Source organism: Nematolebias whitei, chromosome 12 (genome assembly GCF_014905685.2).
Source record: "Nematolebias whitei isolate Nwh7 chromosome 12, NemWhi1, whole genome shotgun sequence".
Taxonomy (NCBI): Eukaryota; Metazoa; Chordata; class Actinopteri; order Cyprinodontiformes; family Rivulidae; genus Nematolebias; species Nematolebias whitei.
Window position 1 is genome coordinate 20,862,580 of NC_056509.1, and position 17,426 is coordinate 20,880,005.

At 42.2% G+C, this 17,426-nt stretch overlaps 2 protein-coding genes across 3 annotated transcripts in view; both read left to right on the plus strand.

Annotated features, from left to right (window-relative positions):
* The window catches only part of LOC119418448 (forkhead box protein N3), a 203,843-nt gene that overhangs the window by 104,368 nt on the left and 82,049 nt on the right, over positions 1-17,426 (plus strand). The window lies entirely within an intron of this gene.
* The window catches only part of gtf2a1 (general transcription factor IIA, 1), a 10,227-nt gene continuing 3,771 nt past the window's right edge, over positions 10,971-17,426 (plus strand). For both annotated transcript variants that reach the window (XM_037685734.1, XM_037685735.1), the window contains exons 1-6: positions 10,971-11,084; positions 12,244-12,345; positions 12,462-12,597; positions 15,557-15,621; positions 16,098-16,173; positions 16,314-16,441. In XM_037685734.1, the coding sequence (XP_037541662.1) occupies positions 11,055-11,084; positions 12,244-12,345; positions 12,462-12,597; positions 15,557-15,621; positions 16,098-16,173; positions 16,314-16,441 (537 nt within the window). In that variant the 5' untranslated portion in view covers positions 10,971-11,054. The remainder of the gene's footprint in view (positions 11,085-12,243; positions 12,346-12,461; positions 12,598-15,556; positions 15,622-16,097; positions 16,174-16,313; positions 16,442-17,426) is intronic.

Genomic DNA, 17,426 nt, shown 5'->3' on the forward strand with positions numbered 1-17,426 from the left:
TCCAGGTACTCCAGTTTCCTCCCACAGACCAACAACATGCATGTTAGACTGACTGATAACTAAGGTCGTTTTCACACCAGATAGTCCGGTAGACTCGGTTCGGGACCAATATTCATGACCTTTTGTTTACGTTTGAGCTGGTGCGTTTGCATTCACACTGCACTGTGCAGTCGAGTCAACCTGTTGAACCAACCTGTTCCCCCGCTCGCCTGTAGGGGCGCTGCACCTAGAACTACTGAAAGAAACAACACAAAAACCTCTGAAGACACGTCTTCTTCTTTTGTAAATAAAAATAAAAATGAAGTGGCATCAAGTTTTAGCAGTTTTAGGAGTTATATTTTGTCATTTTTCAAAAATGGACTTAGCATGAGCAGAAGATGAGACAGAAGACCATGGAGAATATTGTTTTTCACACAAGGCAGCTGACGGCTCCATATAAGGTCAGTGGAATACGTGTTTGTTTACCCTGCGGAGCGGGGCTCGGTCTGTTTACATTCACGCTGTACTCGAACCGTGCTGGAGTTCGCTTCTACCGGAATGAGACGTAGGTTTTAGCCAGGGCCAGAGTTTGCCTTTTTGTGCCATGACAGAGTTCGATGGCACGTTCACACCTCCCTAAACGAACTGGACTTTCTAGAACGAGCTAGAGTTCGATTAAAGCGGACTAAACAGGGCTGGTGTGAATGCACCCTCAATTGTCCCCAGGTGTGAATGAGAGAGTGAATGTTTGTTTGTCTCTATGTGTCCCTGTGATGGACTGGAGACCTGACCAGGTGTCCCCTTCTTGCACAGTGATGGCTGGAGTCTGGACATGGGCACCAGTGACCCCTGCGACCCAAAAAGAAAGAAGCGGGTAAAGATGATGGATTACACTACTCCAGATATTTTTAAGAACAAATATTTTCTGTAGCTCCTGTCCACACAGAATTTTTTGTGAGAAATACAAATAATTAGAAAAACCAATGGGTCCGTGTGGACAGGAGGATCAGAGTTTTTGAAAAACGATGCCACAGCAACATATTTTACACATGCCAACTATCACTTTGTGCCCCAGAACCACAACAGTATGGTTGTTTTAGTGTTTTTCTTGGTTTGTCTCACTTTATCCCGATCCTGTCATTGCCAAACTTTGATCTAAAGTTGTTAACTCAAGAAAAATCTCTGTAAGCAGTATTATAAGAGAACATTTTGGGAAAATTCTGAGCCAAGCTAGAAATGTTCTTCATTGATATTTTAAATATTTTATTGAGGACACCTACTAGTATTTTCTGCATTTTTGTTAGAATGTGTGGACTTATAAACCAAGTAGTTTATAAACATATCTGAAGTAATGTAGATGAGTTCCAAATAATCCCAGATCTCAGGAATGAAGAAATTTAAAAATGCAGTTTTCATTTAAATCATGCATTTGTCTCTTTAAATATTATGACAAGTTAAAATATTTTACCTAAAAAAACACAGTCTGGCTAGGTTGTGATTTTTCTGTATTTCATACAAGCAGCATCCACTTCAACACCCTGGCACCCCGAAGAGCTTGGGATGTGCGATTTACACATCGCAACTAAGTGTTTGCAAGATTTGTCCACAAATTAATTTATTAATACATAACACCATACAGTTTATACACCTGCTTGATCCTGTGCTGGGTTGCAGGGAGCTGCTGCCTACCATGCTCCCTGCATTATTTACAGGGGTGCAACATCATTGGTACAAAACGGTCATGATAACCTCTGGGTATGAGGAGTGGGCGCGATTTGGTGGAGGTACAAATTGACCGCAGCCCTGTTTTACCACTTTGTAAAGTTGGTGGGTCATGTAAACGCTGATAGGAGTGAGTGATGTAAGTACATTAAAATGTTCATTTTCATGCAGCAAATATAGGACGCAGCTTTGCAAACGAGTGACATTAGGTGCTTTCGGACCACAGGAACCTCCACAGTCCTTTATACCATTTGAGGTTTTTTGCCTTGTATTGTTTTTGCACTGTGGCAGTTTGGAGTCCTGCATTTACCAGGTCTTTTTAATTCAAAATAGGAACTTTGTTTTTTTTTTACTTTCGTTAGTTTTTGGCCATGTGGCATCACCCACATAGGTGTAACAACAATTATATATGAAGGGGACGTGTCCCCCCACATTTAAAAACATTCATTTAGACCCCCAACATACGCACACACACACACACACACACACACACACGTTTACCATGAAATATGAGTTCATCCAGCACTTTCTATTTCTTCGTGAACAAATCCATTCCACTTGATTAATAGGAGAATACTCAAACCACTAAAAGTTCACTCCAGGTTTTCCTGGTTACCTACAACAACTCACCACATGCAGTGTTTCCCTGAGGTCACTTGCCTTGGCAGGGCTCTCATCTATTCAGGGTTTTTTGTCAACAGGACAGGGGAGGAGTGGGGGACACCTCTGTGTTGCGTGCTAGTTTAGCGCTACATTAGGGCTGGCAGTTGTTGACCCAGGTGGGATTAGAATGTGTGAGAGAAGCGTAGCGCGACAGCTGTAGCATCTTAGCTAGCACGTCTGTATTGCGCACTGCTAGCTTAGCGCTACGTTAGTGCTGGCAGTTGTCAATCTGGGTGGGTGTGGTGGTTAGGATGTGTGAGAGAAGTGGAGCGCACTCTATTCACACAAGGAGAGCTGTTGGTCAGGCTACTTGTTGTGACTTGCTCTCTACAATGTTACTGAATCAAGTGTTTACTTATATAGGTTAAACGTAAATGTTTAACAAACCATTAAAATGCACCAGAATGCAGGAAATTACATCTACTTTATTCAAAATTTTCTGGGGGAGGATCCCACCACTAACCCCCCCCCACACACACACACACACACACACACACAAACACATTACAAATGTTTCTGACACCAATGATCACTCCACAGAACAGCTACCTAAAGATTTCATGTAGCATCCAACAGCTCCTTGGTTTGTTTGGGTGCATAGAGCAGATTTCCAGTCCCCCCTCTTGGCCAGAACCGTTTTAAAAGCCTCATTTTCTCAGGTTAACAGACCCTGACCTCTTTTAATAACTTACAAGTATACGTACTACTCCGTCATTGTTTTGTCTCCATATTTATACTTCCTTTCATCTTTCTGACGGCACATCTTCTCTCTTTGACCACAGTGACGCTGTGTTTAAATTCACCTCCCAGTCTAGTTCATTATGAAGTGAGAGCCCGAGTCTTGGCTCTATAACTCCTTCTTCTGAATGTTTGTAGCTCTCCTTCAAACTTTGCTTTGAATTTTTTTTAAAACAAAGACCCACAACTCAGAGCTCCAACTATAAAGCGCTCTGCTCATCAAGATCCTCATCTGGGGGCTGCATAATTTCCAGTAAACTAAGAGACACCATAATGTTGGAGGTGCAAGCACACGCGTAACACCGCAGTTCTCTTGATCATATTTCTTTCCGTTATCCAGCTCAACAGACGTAACAAACTTCAAACTACAAGTCTAGCCTTCCAGGTGACACTTTTGGAAAAATAATTGATGAAAATGGCCACATTTGTGGCCTTAAAGATTGTCCATATTGGTAGAATTGATCAAGCTACACACTAAAAGCATTTTGTAAAACATTGTAGGAGAGTTTGCCATTTTTTAAAAATCAGTTCCGGTTATTTTAAACATTTTATAATATTAAAATACGTCTGTTTTAAACAGTGAGCGCTCCAAACCAAACATTTCCTGTTTAAGTTAAGAACATGTAGTTGGTGTGTGTATATTTTATCATTAATTTAATGTCTACATGTTTAGGTAATGGTAAAAAAAAGTCAAAACATAGACGTGACAGGAGCCATGCTCCCAGATGTGCTGGACTAACCGGAGACTCCGGTATTGTTCCAAGTAGGAAGGATAGTGACTGACAGGAGTTCAGTCAGCCATTAGGTGGTGATTCCTGCACATCAACACTTTACCAAACTTCTTTATTTATGTCTCTTTTATCGAACAACATTCTTAATAATTCATTTTTTTTTTTTTTTTCCAAGCGAACTTGGGTTTGTTTGCACCTTCAACATTATGGCGCACGTTCTCACAATGCATTGTGGGTACAGCCTGTGACACCAGCTTATTTTGAACCTCAGCACATACTATAACAACAGACATAGGAACAAAACGCTGAAGTTGAAGGTGAAAGGGCTCAAGCGCCTCCTGTAGGCTGGCTGCTGAACAAGTTTAAGTCCATGTTGATAAATGTCGGACTAAAACATAAAAATACTCCTCAGATCATTCTCCCAGGTGCTGACCTGTTGAATCACACACAGTTCTTACTGTTTTACAGCTGTAGTTGTTGGATGTCACCTTCATAAGTTGTGTGGTCACGCAGACCGCAGTCCGACAGTTGCACTGTTCCCCAGCGGTGTGAAAGCAAACACACTGAAAGATATCTCCTGTGTTCTAATGATCTGAAGCAGACTCACAGAGGCAACGATTCCGCCTCAGAAGATTTGCTTTGAATTACATATGTAACGTACAAAATCACCAGCGCTGGGTCATGCTGTCACCGCCATGAGGTTCCAGTAATGGTGTCGACTCCAACCAGTGTTGCCAGGAGAGAAATGTAGGATTATCATACTAGAGATATAAAATTATCGTATTTTGAGGGAAATTATCGTACACCCGTCATAACCAAAATAACAAATCTATTAATGCACTATAGTAGTGATGGGTCCGCTTCCAGACCGACTCTGCTTCTTCTTTTCTTTTCTTTTCCTCACTCATGGGGCGAGTGCAGCGGACTATTCAGCCAATCATGGCCGTTGTTCTGAGGCAAACGCATACACGTCACTCGTAGGTCACATTTAGAAAAGTACGAATGGCTGGAATTTCCAGCCAATCGTACAATCGTGCATCTGTTTGCGGACACAGATGCCTTCAGGGTTCACAAAAAATCTCTGACAGACAGTTGCGACAGGCTGATGACAACTGATTACAACCACACATTCATGGAATGGTGAAATTATTGTATATTTGTTTTTTTTTTTGGGATTATTGATTGTACAGAGGGCAAAATTGTCGTACAAATACGATAATTATCGTACACCTGGCAACACTGACTCCAACCAAAACGCACATTTTCTTCAGCGCTTGTCCACACCTCCACAGGTGTCCCATCGTCACAGTTCATGTAAAGTTACTACACTAAATCATGTGGCCAGCTCTCAGCGAATGAAACTCATCCTTAAAATGTCAAAACACTTGCATTTGTGCGTTGTTAGTGCAGGCGTGTAACTGGGAATTTCTTCCTACTGGAAACAGAGCAAAAACAAAAGGTCCACTTTATTTTAACACACGAATAAGATGATATAAAAACATAAAGAAATACATATAAGCAGGGCTTAATTTATGAACCGATCAATGCCTCCCCCAGAACATTTTTAATAAAGTAGATTCTATTTCCTGCATTTTGGTATATTTTAACAGGTTGTTAAATAAACATCTATGTTTACCTACATTTGTAAACACTCCAGTTCTGTCAAGCATCCTACCCCCCCCCCCCCCACCACCTTACTTGACTGTTCTGAGCCCGACACTGTCCCTGCTCGTTGTTGTCCGACTCCACATGTGCACCTCCAGGCCCGCAGCTGCCTGTGACCTCCTGCCTGCGTACGACTGTCTGGTTAGCTGGGCACTCCCCCCCCCCCACCACCACCACTCTTTTAGGGGCAGAGATGCTACTTGAAGGGGCGGCTCGTATGCTCATAAGTGGCTGTTGTGTTTAAAACTAGTGTTTATGTAATTATTTTCAGTTTACATATCCAATATAAGTTTTATTCGTTCAAGGCAGCCATATTTGTTCATAACTTTATTATTAGTGAGCCTGAGAATGACCGGATCCAAGCAAACAGTTACTGGAACACACCCTATCAAAATAAGAGAGTTCCCGGATTATGTTCCAGCTCAAATTAAGAGCTGCATAAACAGTAACCACACATTTCAACAAGCTAATATATGATTCTGATCAAAAATATACTTCATCGTAGCACTTTATAACCGCCTATAGTGAGTCTGTCTAGCCCTCGGAGAGTCCTGAGAACTGTTGGGTCCGGAAGCACCTGTTGTGTTTGTGGCAGCGGGGTCGGTGATGTTTAGTTCAAGCAAAAAAAGAAAAACGGTGCCAAGTGATGATCAGCAGGCCAACCAGGAAAACAAGCGCATGTCCCTCTGCCACCTGTAGCATGCACCAGTGGCTTTGCATTCTGCTCTGCGTCCATGCCTGCCGACGTACGAAACGGAGGAGTCGTCAGTGTTGTCGTCGTGTGCCATCCGTCTCATATCCGCCCCCGCGGCCCCCGGGTCGAGCACCCTGCTGTATTTGATGTAACGGGCCACTGTTGCCGTGATAAGTTACGTGTTCAGCTGGCATGTCGAGGGGAGAGCGTGTTGCTTTAGCAACCATCTTTTTTCATGTTCTTCTTTCCGTGACTCTCTGTGTGACATGCGGTGAAGATAAACTCCTGGCCTGTGAGTCCTGCAAAGGTTTCAGATCCAATGCAGCTGCTGACAAATACAAATACATGTCACTGCCTGAAAACCCATGAACACAAGTGTTTCCTTTAAACCCTGCCAAACTAAATGCTATCAAAAGAAATCATTGCCACTTTCTTTTTTTTTTTGCCAAACTTTTGAAGCGTATTTTTATTTCTCTTTTGCTTCTTTCTGACGAAATTTCCCAACAGTTCCACCATCTGTTTAGTTACAGTCTGAGCTGAGTTTCAGGAAGCCATAGGTTAGAGATGTCAAGATGCAAAGCTGTTATGGATCCGTGATCTGAGACGCGGAGTTTCACCCAGGTGTTGTTTTTGGTTTCCTCTCCTTATTGTGCAATCATGTTGCCAAAGAATGATTTCAAGACCTATTTCATCACTACATGTAAATATCAACGTTGTCCAATACCGTGGCAAAAAAAAAATATATATAAATGTTGTTTTTATTTTGTTTTCCATTTTCTGAGAAACTACAATGATGTTTATGTGATGTATTGTCTTCCAGTTGGTTGCAATAATAAAAAAAATACAAGTTGCAGAGGAGAAGCGTTGCTGCCGTTTTGTTTATTGCATTAAAACTTAAATAAGCTGGACTGATGCACAGTGGATACATGAAGTGTACACACCCATGGTGAACAAAATAAACCAAGATCTGTTTCATACATTTTGTACAAGTCAACCGTTTAAAAACAAACAAACAAAAAACAGTTGCAGGGAAAAATATAATTAAATGAATTTATGCAAAAAGTCACTTTCATGGGTGTTCACCCTGAAGCTTTAACTTTGTTGGAGCACCTTCTGATTTTATTACAGCCTTCAGTCTTTTTACATCTGAGGTGTCTAATCCTGGTCCTGGAGGGCCAACATCCATGGTTCTCTGCTCCAACACCTTGTTCGAGTCAGTGGGTGATTAACAGACTCACACATCGAGAGGTCGTTTAACAACTGAATCAGGCGTTGGAGCAGGGGAGCCAATAAACCAGGGGTCTGTGGCTCTGGGGCCACATGTGGCTCTGGGGCCACATGTGGCCCCAGAGCCACATGTGGCTCTGGTCCCCCTGCAGCAGCTCTTTCAGGCTTTGACCAAAACTGGCATAAAAATGAATTTTATTTAAATTATTCCCAACAATGAAAATGGCTAGTTTTATCAGATTTCCTGTGATTTTCAAACAAGTGAAGAATAGTCCAAACAACAAAGTTCATGCTCAATAATCCAGGAATAAAATCCAACAATGTTCAGTCAGGTCATCATTTTGTTTGGTGGTTCCTCAGACTGAAGAAGTCCTTTGAATGACGGACGAAACGTCTCAGCACAAAAAAAAAGAAACTATCCAGATGACCTGACTGAACATTTTTTGGATAGTACAAATACAAGGAGTAAAACATGTGGACTACATCATGCTAGTAGTTTGTTAGCCACTTCAAGTCGACTTCCTGTCTCGCAGCGTGATGTTTCTCTCAACACCAGCAGAATGTTTTGGAATATCTTTAAGACAAACTGCTGAGAAGGAATATGATGAGTAACTTTGATAACACTAAGAATAAAACGCAAAAACAAAGTCAAATAAAGAAAAGTATTTATTTTTCTTTAAAGATGTAATTGGATATCCAACAAACTGGCCTAATTTTATGCTTTAACTTTATGCTTTAAGTACGATGCTTAATTCTTCAACAATTCAGAGAAGTCTCATCAGTGTTTTAATTTATATTTTAAAAAAATTAAATTATATATTTTTCTTTCTTTACATGAATCTCGTCTTTGCTTTTGTATTAAAATGTAAAAAACATCAATAAATGTTAATAATCGTTGGGCATTTTTTCATTTTATAATTTCACCCCCACTGGCCTGAAAAGCCATCGCCAACAAACTTGTACTGGTCCATGAGCCACCAGTTGACAGTTCCATGAGCCACCAGTTGACAGTTCACAGCTGTAGCAGGTTTTGCGACTCCGGACACATTGTAATTAGTAGCAAAGTGGCAAAAATGGCTCTTTTTTTAGGTAAAAGTTGCAGCCCCTGCTCTAAAACGTGCAGGATTTAGGCCTTTTTGAGTGGCCTGAACTGAATTGTATGGAACATACGCTGCAGCTGTTGTTTTGTATTCGGCTGCTCCCTTCAAGTGAACTTGTATGAAAGAGTTGGAAATTGTTTGCAGACTGGATATAACCTGGGCTCTAACACGAAGCCTCAAAATTATGAGACCGCAGCACTGACCACTGAGCTACTGCGCCCGCCCCCCTGCAGGATTTAAGGTGGATGTAAAGGATTTATCGTGGCTTCCCTTCTTTGGTATCATAATACCCCGGCCTGTGAACAGGAGTGTGCAGACTTTAGATCCACTGTGTATGTGAGTCGTTCATGTGAGGGGACAGAAGCGCTGGATGTATTTCCTCTAATTTAACCAATTTCCTCTCCGAAGTTAAATACAGTGAAGGATTACGAGAAAGCATATCACCCTTTCTCACCACTTCAGCACGCTCCACACACCGACTCCCCCCGTTTACTGTTACAGCGTCTGTGTGAGACCGGAGAACTCCTTAATTTGCTCTCAGGCTTGACCCCAATCATTAACCTCACATATTCCCATCAACACGGGTTTTATCATAACCATGCCTCCTCTGCCAGTTAATTATTCATTTACTTCCTCTAATCATTTAAGTTCAATACTTCTGATTAAAGTCCGGCTCCTCTTGGGGGAGCGAAGCAAGAAAGGAGTTAAGTGCACCAAAGAGTTCCTCGATGTCTTATCAGTCTGAGTGGTGCCATTTTGGAGCCGTGTGGCTGTGGAAGCCCATTCATAATTGAAGCGGAGACCGGCTTAATCTTGAGCCACTGTGCAGCACGCTCCCACCACAACACAACTGGAGCCAGCAGCTCCTCTGTTGCTATGCAACTATAGCAAAGAAAGGAAGGAGGCGGAGGGGTTTAAGGGGAAGAAGAGAAAAAAGTGTGTTCTCTAGATCTTTAGAGGGCATCACTTTATAGTTCATTACAGAGAGACAAAGGTGGCCCCTGCTCTGTGTTTAATCTGGTCTCAGACACATAATCTGACTTCACTTGTTTGAGCATTTGAAAAGATTCATCATCAAGGGCAGATTTTAATTTAATCCCAGTGGGATGAATCCAGAAAACACAAGTGGGCTTGTTTCAAAGAAGCCACAGTGTAGGGTTGAATGGCTCCTGCTCCGTATCATCCATATCCACAGAATGACCAGCAAAGCAAGTTTCCATGGAGACCAAAGTGGAGGTTATGTTCTTTTGTCAGCTTGAATTAATCACAAAGGTTTTCTGCTTCTCCGCTGATTATTGGGGCAAGTTTCAGATCCTTAACACGTACGTGGAATTAACTAAAACCTTTACTTACTTTTACTGAGTAAAATGTAAAATACTTTGATGCTACTATACTGTGGTAGTGACTGGATTGTGTGTTTTGGAATTGGAAATTGAGGTTGTCCTTCTACAGTGTGGTGTGGACGCCCTCTGCTGGCAGCATGGTGTTACTACAGTAAAAGTTATTTGATATTAAAGGTCACAAAACTGATGACGCCTTCATAATCCAAACACATTCAGTTTTACCTTACCACCTCATATTTTCTCAAAAATACTAGTTTTATAATCAGAACTGTTTTTTTTATTTATTATCAAAATTTTTCTAACAAATATGACAACTCTGTGACTTCATTAGTTTATTATTATTATTAATTTATTCAACCTTTATTTATACAGGTTAGTCTCATTGAGCCATGAGGATTTATTTGCAAGAGACCTGATTTAAACAAATAACACAGATGAGGTACAGACAACAGTAGACAATCATATAAAAAGCATATAAAATGAAAAGTAAATTATATTAAAAAAAAAAAACAGCGATGTAAAATACTAAAAACAGGAACATCTGCATTGGTTTATACCATGAATTTAGCAATCTAATTTAGTTAATCTAAATTGAGAAAATTGCCTCCCCTCACTAAATAATAGCCAAGTAAATGTAATTGAATTTAATACTTGATTTTTTATTTTAATCAAGATGTTTATTTTAACCATTATATTAAAAACTATACACATCTATTTGCATGATATAGTTAAAAATGGACATGCCACTTTCAAATTCCCAAGTAATTTTTGGAAAAAAATGGCTCCTGGCAGTTTAATTCCCTGTACAAGGACAAGATTTATTATTTAGAGTTAGCAAGAACAATCTGTCAGCATGAATCACCATCCAAACTACATTTCCCAGCAGCGCCTGTACGGATTACTCATCAATATACGCAGGAGTTCTCGCGATATGCGCCGTTTGACCCTGCCCTATGCCTCGCGCACTCACAGCTCCTTGCTCAGTATATAAAGCAGGACAACGACGGGAGGAGGACGGCTGGGGAGTCGCAGCCCGGGATTGTAAATAAGACCGTAAAAACTGTGTTTTATTTACAAACGTGATGTTGGCTGTTTTAAGTTACCTTTCCCAGTTGTTTTAAGTCTATTTTTTAATAATTTTTTGGGCTTTGTCTCTCGCCTATTGCCGTGTGGTTTTTACACTACGCGTATAATGGCGAGCTCGGCTAACTCGAACCCAGTGGTAAGGATCAATCTCTACGGACTGTCAGTGGGGGGAAATGAGGGTAAAGTTGATGGAAAGATGTGGACGAGCCGGTTTTATTTACGGCTGTGAGACCGGAGTGTGTGCTTTAACCAACTCGACACGTTAAATCAATTCAAAAGAAATACTTTCACTCAGCCATTTTCAGTTTTCGTAGGTATTTCAAATTAAACTGTCAGTGGAGAGATGTCTTTCTTTGACAGAGGGCTTTAAAATAACGTCAGTGTGTGTATAATAAATACATTTAGGTCTATATGCAAGTTTTATATTTTTTTAGTTCATGAGCTTGTTTAAGCTGTAAATACTTATTGGAAAATGATTAGATTAATGAGAGACGTTCAAACACAGCTGCACTCAGAACACACGGTAGCTAACATTCACTGCGGCTAATGCTTTCTCTTCACATCTGAAGTCTGTGCTGCATCATTGTCCTCCATTCCACGACCCGAGGCAGCACGGAGCCGTCCCGAGCCACGTTTCACCCACGATGCATCAAATACTGTCCCGTTCCCACAACGTCAAAAAGCCAAAACTGTCTAGTCGAAGCTAAAAACGCAACAAAAACATCACAAAAAATGTCCTCCACGTTAGAAAAGTCAACGGCCCTGCGCGCGGCGGCAGCTCGCGCAGCTCAGTAAAATGGCCTCCACCGTCTCCTGGCTCGCTCGCGCTTCTGGCCCTCCTCCTTTCCGTTGCCCGGGTTTTATACCGCCATATTGGCTGTCTAATATAGACGGCCGGGATGGGACGGTGCTACTCGACGCTACGTCACCGGCTTCACATATAAACACCACGCTGCGCTTTAAATAGTGGAGGAACCGAGGAGGAGGCCGAGTGTCCGCAGCTGCTGCTGGGTCCTGATCATACACTGACCGGGCTTGTATGGACCACACTGGAGCTGCCCACAAATAATTATACATAACATATATGAGTTTTATGCTCACTTGACTGATCTCATTCATAATAGTCTGGTAAATATATTTTGTTCAGCATCCGTGATGAAAACCGTTTTAAAATACCACAGTCAGGATGTTTGAGCTCAGGCTGGTAAATCTTGTTAAATGTTGTTTTGATCGAACTGCTATAAGTCGTTCCTCGGTATCGAACGCAATGATGAAGGTGTTTGTCCTCGCCGCAGCCTAAACTGTACAGGTCTGTGATCGAGGATGTCATCAACGAGGTGCGGGAGCTGTTCCTGGATGAGGGGGTGGACGAGCAGGTTCTTCACGAGCTGAAAACGGTAAACGTGTCCCGGGGAGTTGTTTCCAAGGGGCTAGAAGGGCAGAAGAAACTGTGCCAGTTCTCGACTCGTCTGTCCGCACCCGTTTTAATTCATCTTTTGTTTCCATGGCACAGTTGTGGGAAAACAAGCTGCTGCAGTCCAAGGCAGTGGAGGGCTTCCATTCTGACGAGCAGGCAGCCCTGCAGGCCGCGCAGCAGGCGACGCAGGCAGCACAGCCCCAGCAGGTCATCCTGCCCCCCCAGCAGCAAGGTGCGTCCACACGGATGAGCTGCAGGATTAACCGTCAGAACGTCCACTCAGAGATGAGCAGATTAGGACTCGGGATGTGTCTGTTTTTTAATCTCGCCATGTTCCATGTCCGTCTGTGCTGCGTTCTGATCCGTAGGTCTGTCGGGATAAATCAATTAATCGCATGATAAATTAAAATGCTCAACCTCATTTTCATTTATCGGCTTTATAGTTTCTTCATGTCTCTCTTTCTACTGAAGACACTGGATGACGACAGGCTCAACTCCGGTGTTCTTCACTGACCCCTCCCTTTCTCTTTTTGCTTTAAAATCTATTTTAACGATTCAAAAACACGTTTTTGGATCGTTAAAAACAGCTAAGCTACGAGCTAAGCTAACAGGTGGTCAAAAAATGTATTACACACACAAATTAACCAACATTTCTTTTTAAATTTGACAATTGCTAATTATTGTCAAATGTCAAACAATATTATCGTTTATCGCAATAATTTATGAGACGATTAATCGCCCAGCAAAATTAGTTATCGTGACAGGCCTACTGATCTGTGTGTTTGGCAGACAAGAGCAGAGAGAGTTGCCTCGAGCTAGAAAAACAGGTCAGGACTAGAGTTTTCATTTCTAACCCGAAACCCGGCCTGGAACGACCCGTTATGTGATTAATGTCCGGGCCGGTCTCGGACTTTTGATTAGGTCAGGATCAGCTGCGATCTAATTATATGATAACATGGCCTGCCATACTTCCACCAGCCACACGCGGTCATTTCACCGTGAGCTGACCGGCCTTGAACGAGGTAAAAAGTTCAGTTAAGCTTGAGATGGGACTGTACTGCCAGGAAGTGATCATCTCCCAAATGTTGATGTTCATTCAGTCGCTGCACTCAGCGGACGCACACGGCTGACTCTGAGGTGAGATCCCAAAGCAGACGTGTGTCAGAGCTGTCCGTGTGTCTCAGTAATTCAGAAGAACGCAGGCAGAAACACAGTTTAAATGTTTTTATTGCCATGAAATGACGAAACACCTCAGCTCTGAATCTTCTGCCCCGTTTATTCAGCTGCGCGTCCCCGACCGTTAATAACTCATTAAAAATATCGGGGGGGGGGGGTCTGGGTTTGGACCTGTAATTACTGTTAATTCGTCGGGTCGGGTTCGGAAATTATGACTGTGGGCTGGGGCCAGGCTGGATCAGATTTTGTTGGGCCCGAATGCAACTCTAATCAGGACTGTGAGTTCCATGCACGGCTCATGGTTGAACCTCGGCGAGCCCTCGGAGCAGGATGCTGGGACCTCACACTTAAGACATGCTGGGGCCCGTTTGGTTAATAGTTGAGCCTGGATTAAAATCCAGTTCAAGCCAGCAGGGTGAGCCACGTCAAAAAGGCAACATGGTGTCGGACAAGGCAACGAGAGGCAGAGGGACACTGGAGACTGGAGTCCTTATTAATACTTCTAGTTTTATTAATACTTCTAGTTTTATTAATACTTCTAGTTTTATTAATACTTCTAGTTTTATTAATACTTCTAGTTTTATCATCTCCTCTGTGTTCCACCTGGGTCCAAGCACAGCTGACCTAAGGACCACATTCAACTGTTCAGTTGGTTTAATCCGTGCACCATTATGGCTCTTTATACGTTTTTAACATGAACATTTCTCCTTGATGGTTTCACAGCATATTACTGCTCACATAAAGAACCACATGATCTATGTTTATGTCTCATGTTGGACGTTCAAGGGAGAACTTTTTCTTTAAATTCAAGAAAATAGTTGTGTCGTGCTGGTGAAGATTCTCAGTCATCCAGGACATGGTAAATTCAAAAAGGTTCAAGACGAAAAACCAGTGGACTTTATTTGTAAGAGAAGACGCTTGGCTTCATATCTGAGGAGCTTTCTAACAGAAACCAAGGAGCCTCTTCACAGACGCATGGCTCACCACAGGAGAGCCAGCTCCTCAGGACAAGACCGCTGTTCACCTGCACCTCAACGATGAGACACTCTTCAGGACCAAAATGTCCACATTTTGGACTGAGAAGACAAATGGTTTGAGAGGGGGGTGAAGGAGACCATGTAAATCAAGAGAGACCATCTTTAAACAGGAGGAGGTCTCAGATTTCAACTTTCAAAAACTTATAATGCAGCTTTAGGACCGATACCCAGCCAGCTTCACTCCTGTCAGGAGTTTTATCCGTGTGACCAGAGTGGCTCCTCCGTCAGTAAAACTAACAAAGACCTTAACGAGCCTGTATTGTGAGGAGTGATAGGGCAATCTGCATATGTATTTAGCTTAGCTCATCTTTATAACTTGAACCCCACTCTCTGTTCTTTGATTTGAGAAAGCTCCTCGGATGAGAAGCGAAACGTCTTCAGCTACAAGATAAAGTGCAGTTGTTTTAGTCTTGAACTTTTTGAACGTCGTGTATTGCAATATGTTCAACGAGTCTTTCTACTGTTAAAAAAACATCTACACATGCAGCTATGTTTACTATCACCACGCTGAATCTACAAGGCTATACTCAGTACTCCTCAAATGACGTCTTGTCACGGCAGAGTAAACAGTCCTGATGACATCACTGCAGTAGTACTATTAAACTCATATATTTAGTTTTTATTTACTTTTATTTAGACGGGCTGTCTCATTTACGACAGAGACCGTAACTAGTGTTGTAGTACTCGAGACCAGTCTTGGTCTTGACTTGGTCTTGGGTTAGGTGGTCTGGACTACAACACTGACTGTCACACTGATGCATACATTCAGTTACATAAAATAATACAACAATCCTAAACGCATTATGCTGATGGTTAAAAGGGGGCGGAGTTTAACAAGAACGGGTCTGAAACAATCTTTCAAATGTCCCTGAGGGATCGAAGTGGACACTGTCAGATGTTGCTGCGGTGTATTCCAGGAAGATGGAGCAGTTCTGTGCGAACAGTTTGATAATCTGACTTGAACGTGTTTTCTTCCAGCTCCTCAGCAGCAAGTCATTGTTCAGGATCCTAAGATGCTGCAGCACATGAGCGCTACAGGGATGGTGAGTAGATTATCGTCATGGCGCGCATGTTGCAGCTTCCCAAACTCCTTAAACATGTTGTTTTTCTTTCAAACGGCTTGTCCTATGTGCTTTATTTGTATTTTAGCCCTGAACTCTAAAATAATCTGCTGCATATGTTTAGTAAAAAAAAAAAAGCCAGAATAAAAAAAATAATTTGTCCATTTTGGTCTCGGACAAAAACACTTTTCAAAGTTCTCTAACGTTGATGAACATTTCATTACCTTTAAAATTGAACAGGAAGCACTCTGTCTTTTTCAACACTCCTGTTTGTTGTTCCTTCTGTTAGTCCTTCAACCACAACATTCAGCTTCAGCTGCACTTTTCTGTTTTTGCACCTGAAGATGCAACAGCTGAGCACACGCTACGTTTGTCACGCCAGCTGAAGTCACCTGGATGTCACACCTGTGAAGTGTTTTAGTAGGAGTCTTAATGTGTGTTCCACCTTCCTCCTCTAGAGTGCAGCAGCCACCGCAGCAACTCTCGCTTTACCCACAGGCGTCACTCCGTACCAGCAGCTCTTCACCAACCAAGGTAAAAAAAAAAAAAAAAAACTTGTCCGCTCTCTGTCCTGAGACATGAGGTCATTGTTTTTAGCTCCAGGTTGTTTGGGCTTTTATTGTGAAATGTTTTGTGGCATTCACACCCTTATTGTTTGTTTTCTTACCTGACAGGTCAGATCCTGCAGGTGGTGCGGGGTCCAAACGGGGCTCAGTACATCATCCAGCAGCCACAGCAGCCCATCGTGCTGCAGCAGCAGCCCATGCAGTCCGGGGGGGTGCAGGCGCCGGTCATACAGCAGGTATTACCCCCACACAGAAGACAAAGAAACAAAATGCTGTTCTGGATCGATCGAAACGAGCCAGAGCTAATCGAATGCAGTTTGATTTGATCAAAACTGCAGGAGAACTAGAAACGCTGAACGTCCAACATCCATCAACTTCATGTAGGACCTCCTCGTGTCATAATTAGACTAAATGTGCACGTTTCGATGTATAAACTGTAGAAAAAGTATGTTTGTGGAGAAAGTTTTGCAACACTAAGGTTAGAATGTGTGACATGGTCAAGTTGAATATTGTGTGATTAAAATCTTTAAATTATAAAACCCAAACTGCGTTTGTATAGAAGCTCATAAAGATATCAGAATGTCTGTTCACTCATTTAATCTTTCTAATGTTTTTACTGGGAGGTGTGAGCAGCAGAGCTCCACTGGGGACTGAGCAGTGAACAGGAGGAACTGGTTTAGCATTTGCCCCCCAACATAAAGTAGTCTCTTGAATTCATTTATTATATTGAAATACAATTATCTGAAACAGAATTAAAACTTTGATTAAAAGTATACATACACCCCCAGCCACGCAGACATGTTGACGTGGTGAAGATGACTTGCTGAAGTTCAAACAGCATCAGAATGATGATGATGAAGATTTAACTAACTGTGCATTTGTTGGTTCCTTACGGGTTTGTCTGAGCATTTCACAAACTGCTGATCTACTGGGATTATAACGCACAATCACATCGAGGGTTTAAAGAGAGAATGGTACCAAAAAGATGAAGTCTTGTTAATGTCAGAGATCAGAGGAGAACAGACCGACTGATTTGAGATGACAGATAGGCGACAATAGCTCAAAGAACCAGGAACAGATTCGCATCATGGATACAGCTGACAAACTTGAAGCTAACCCCATGATGCTAACCCCATGGTGCTACCACCATGATGCTAACCCCATGGTGCTAACCCCATGATGCTAACCCCATGGTGCTAACCCCATGGTGCTAACCCCATG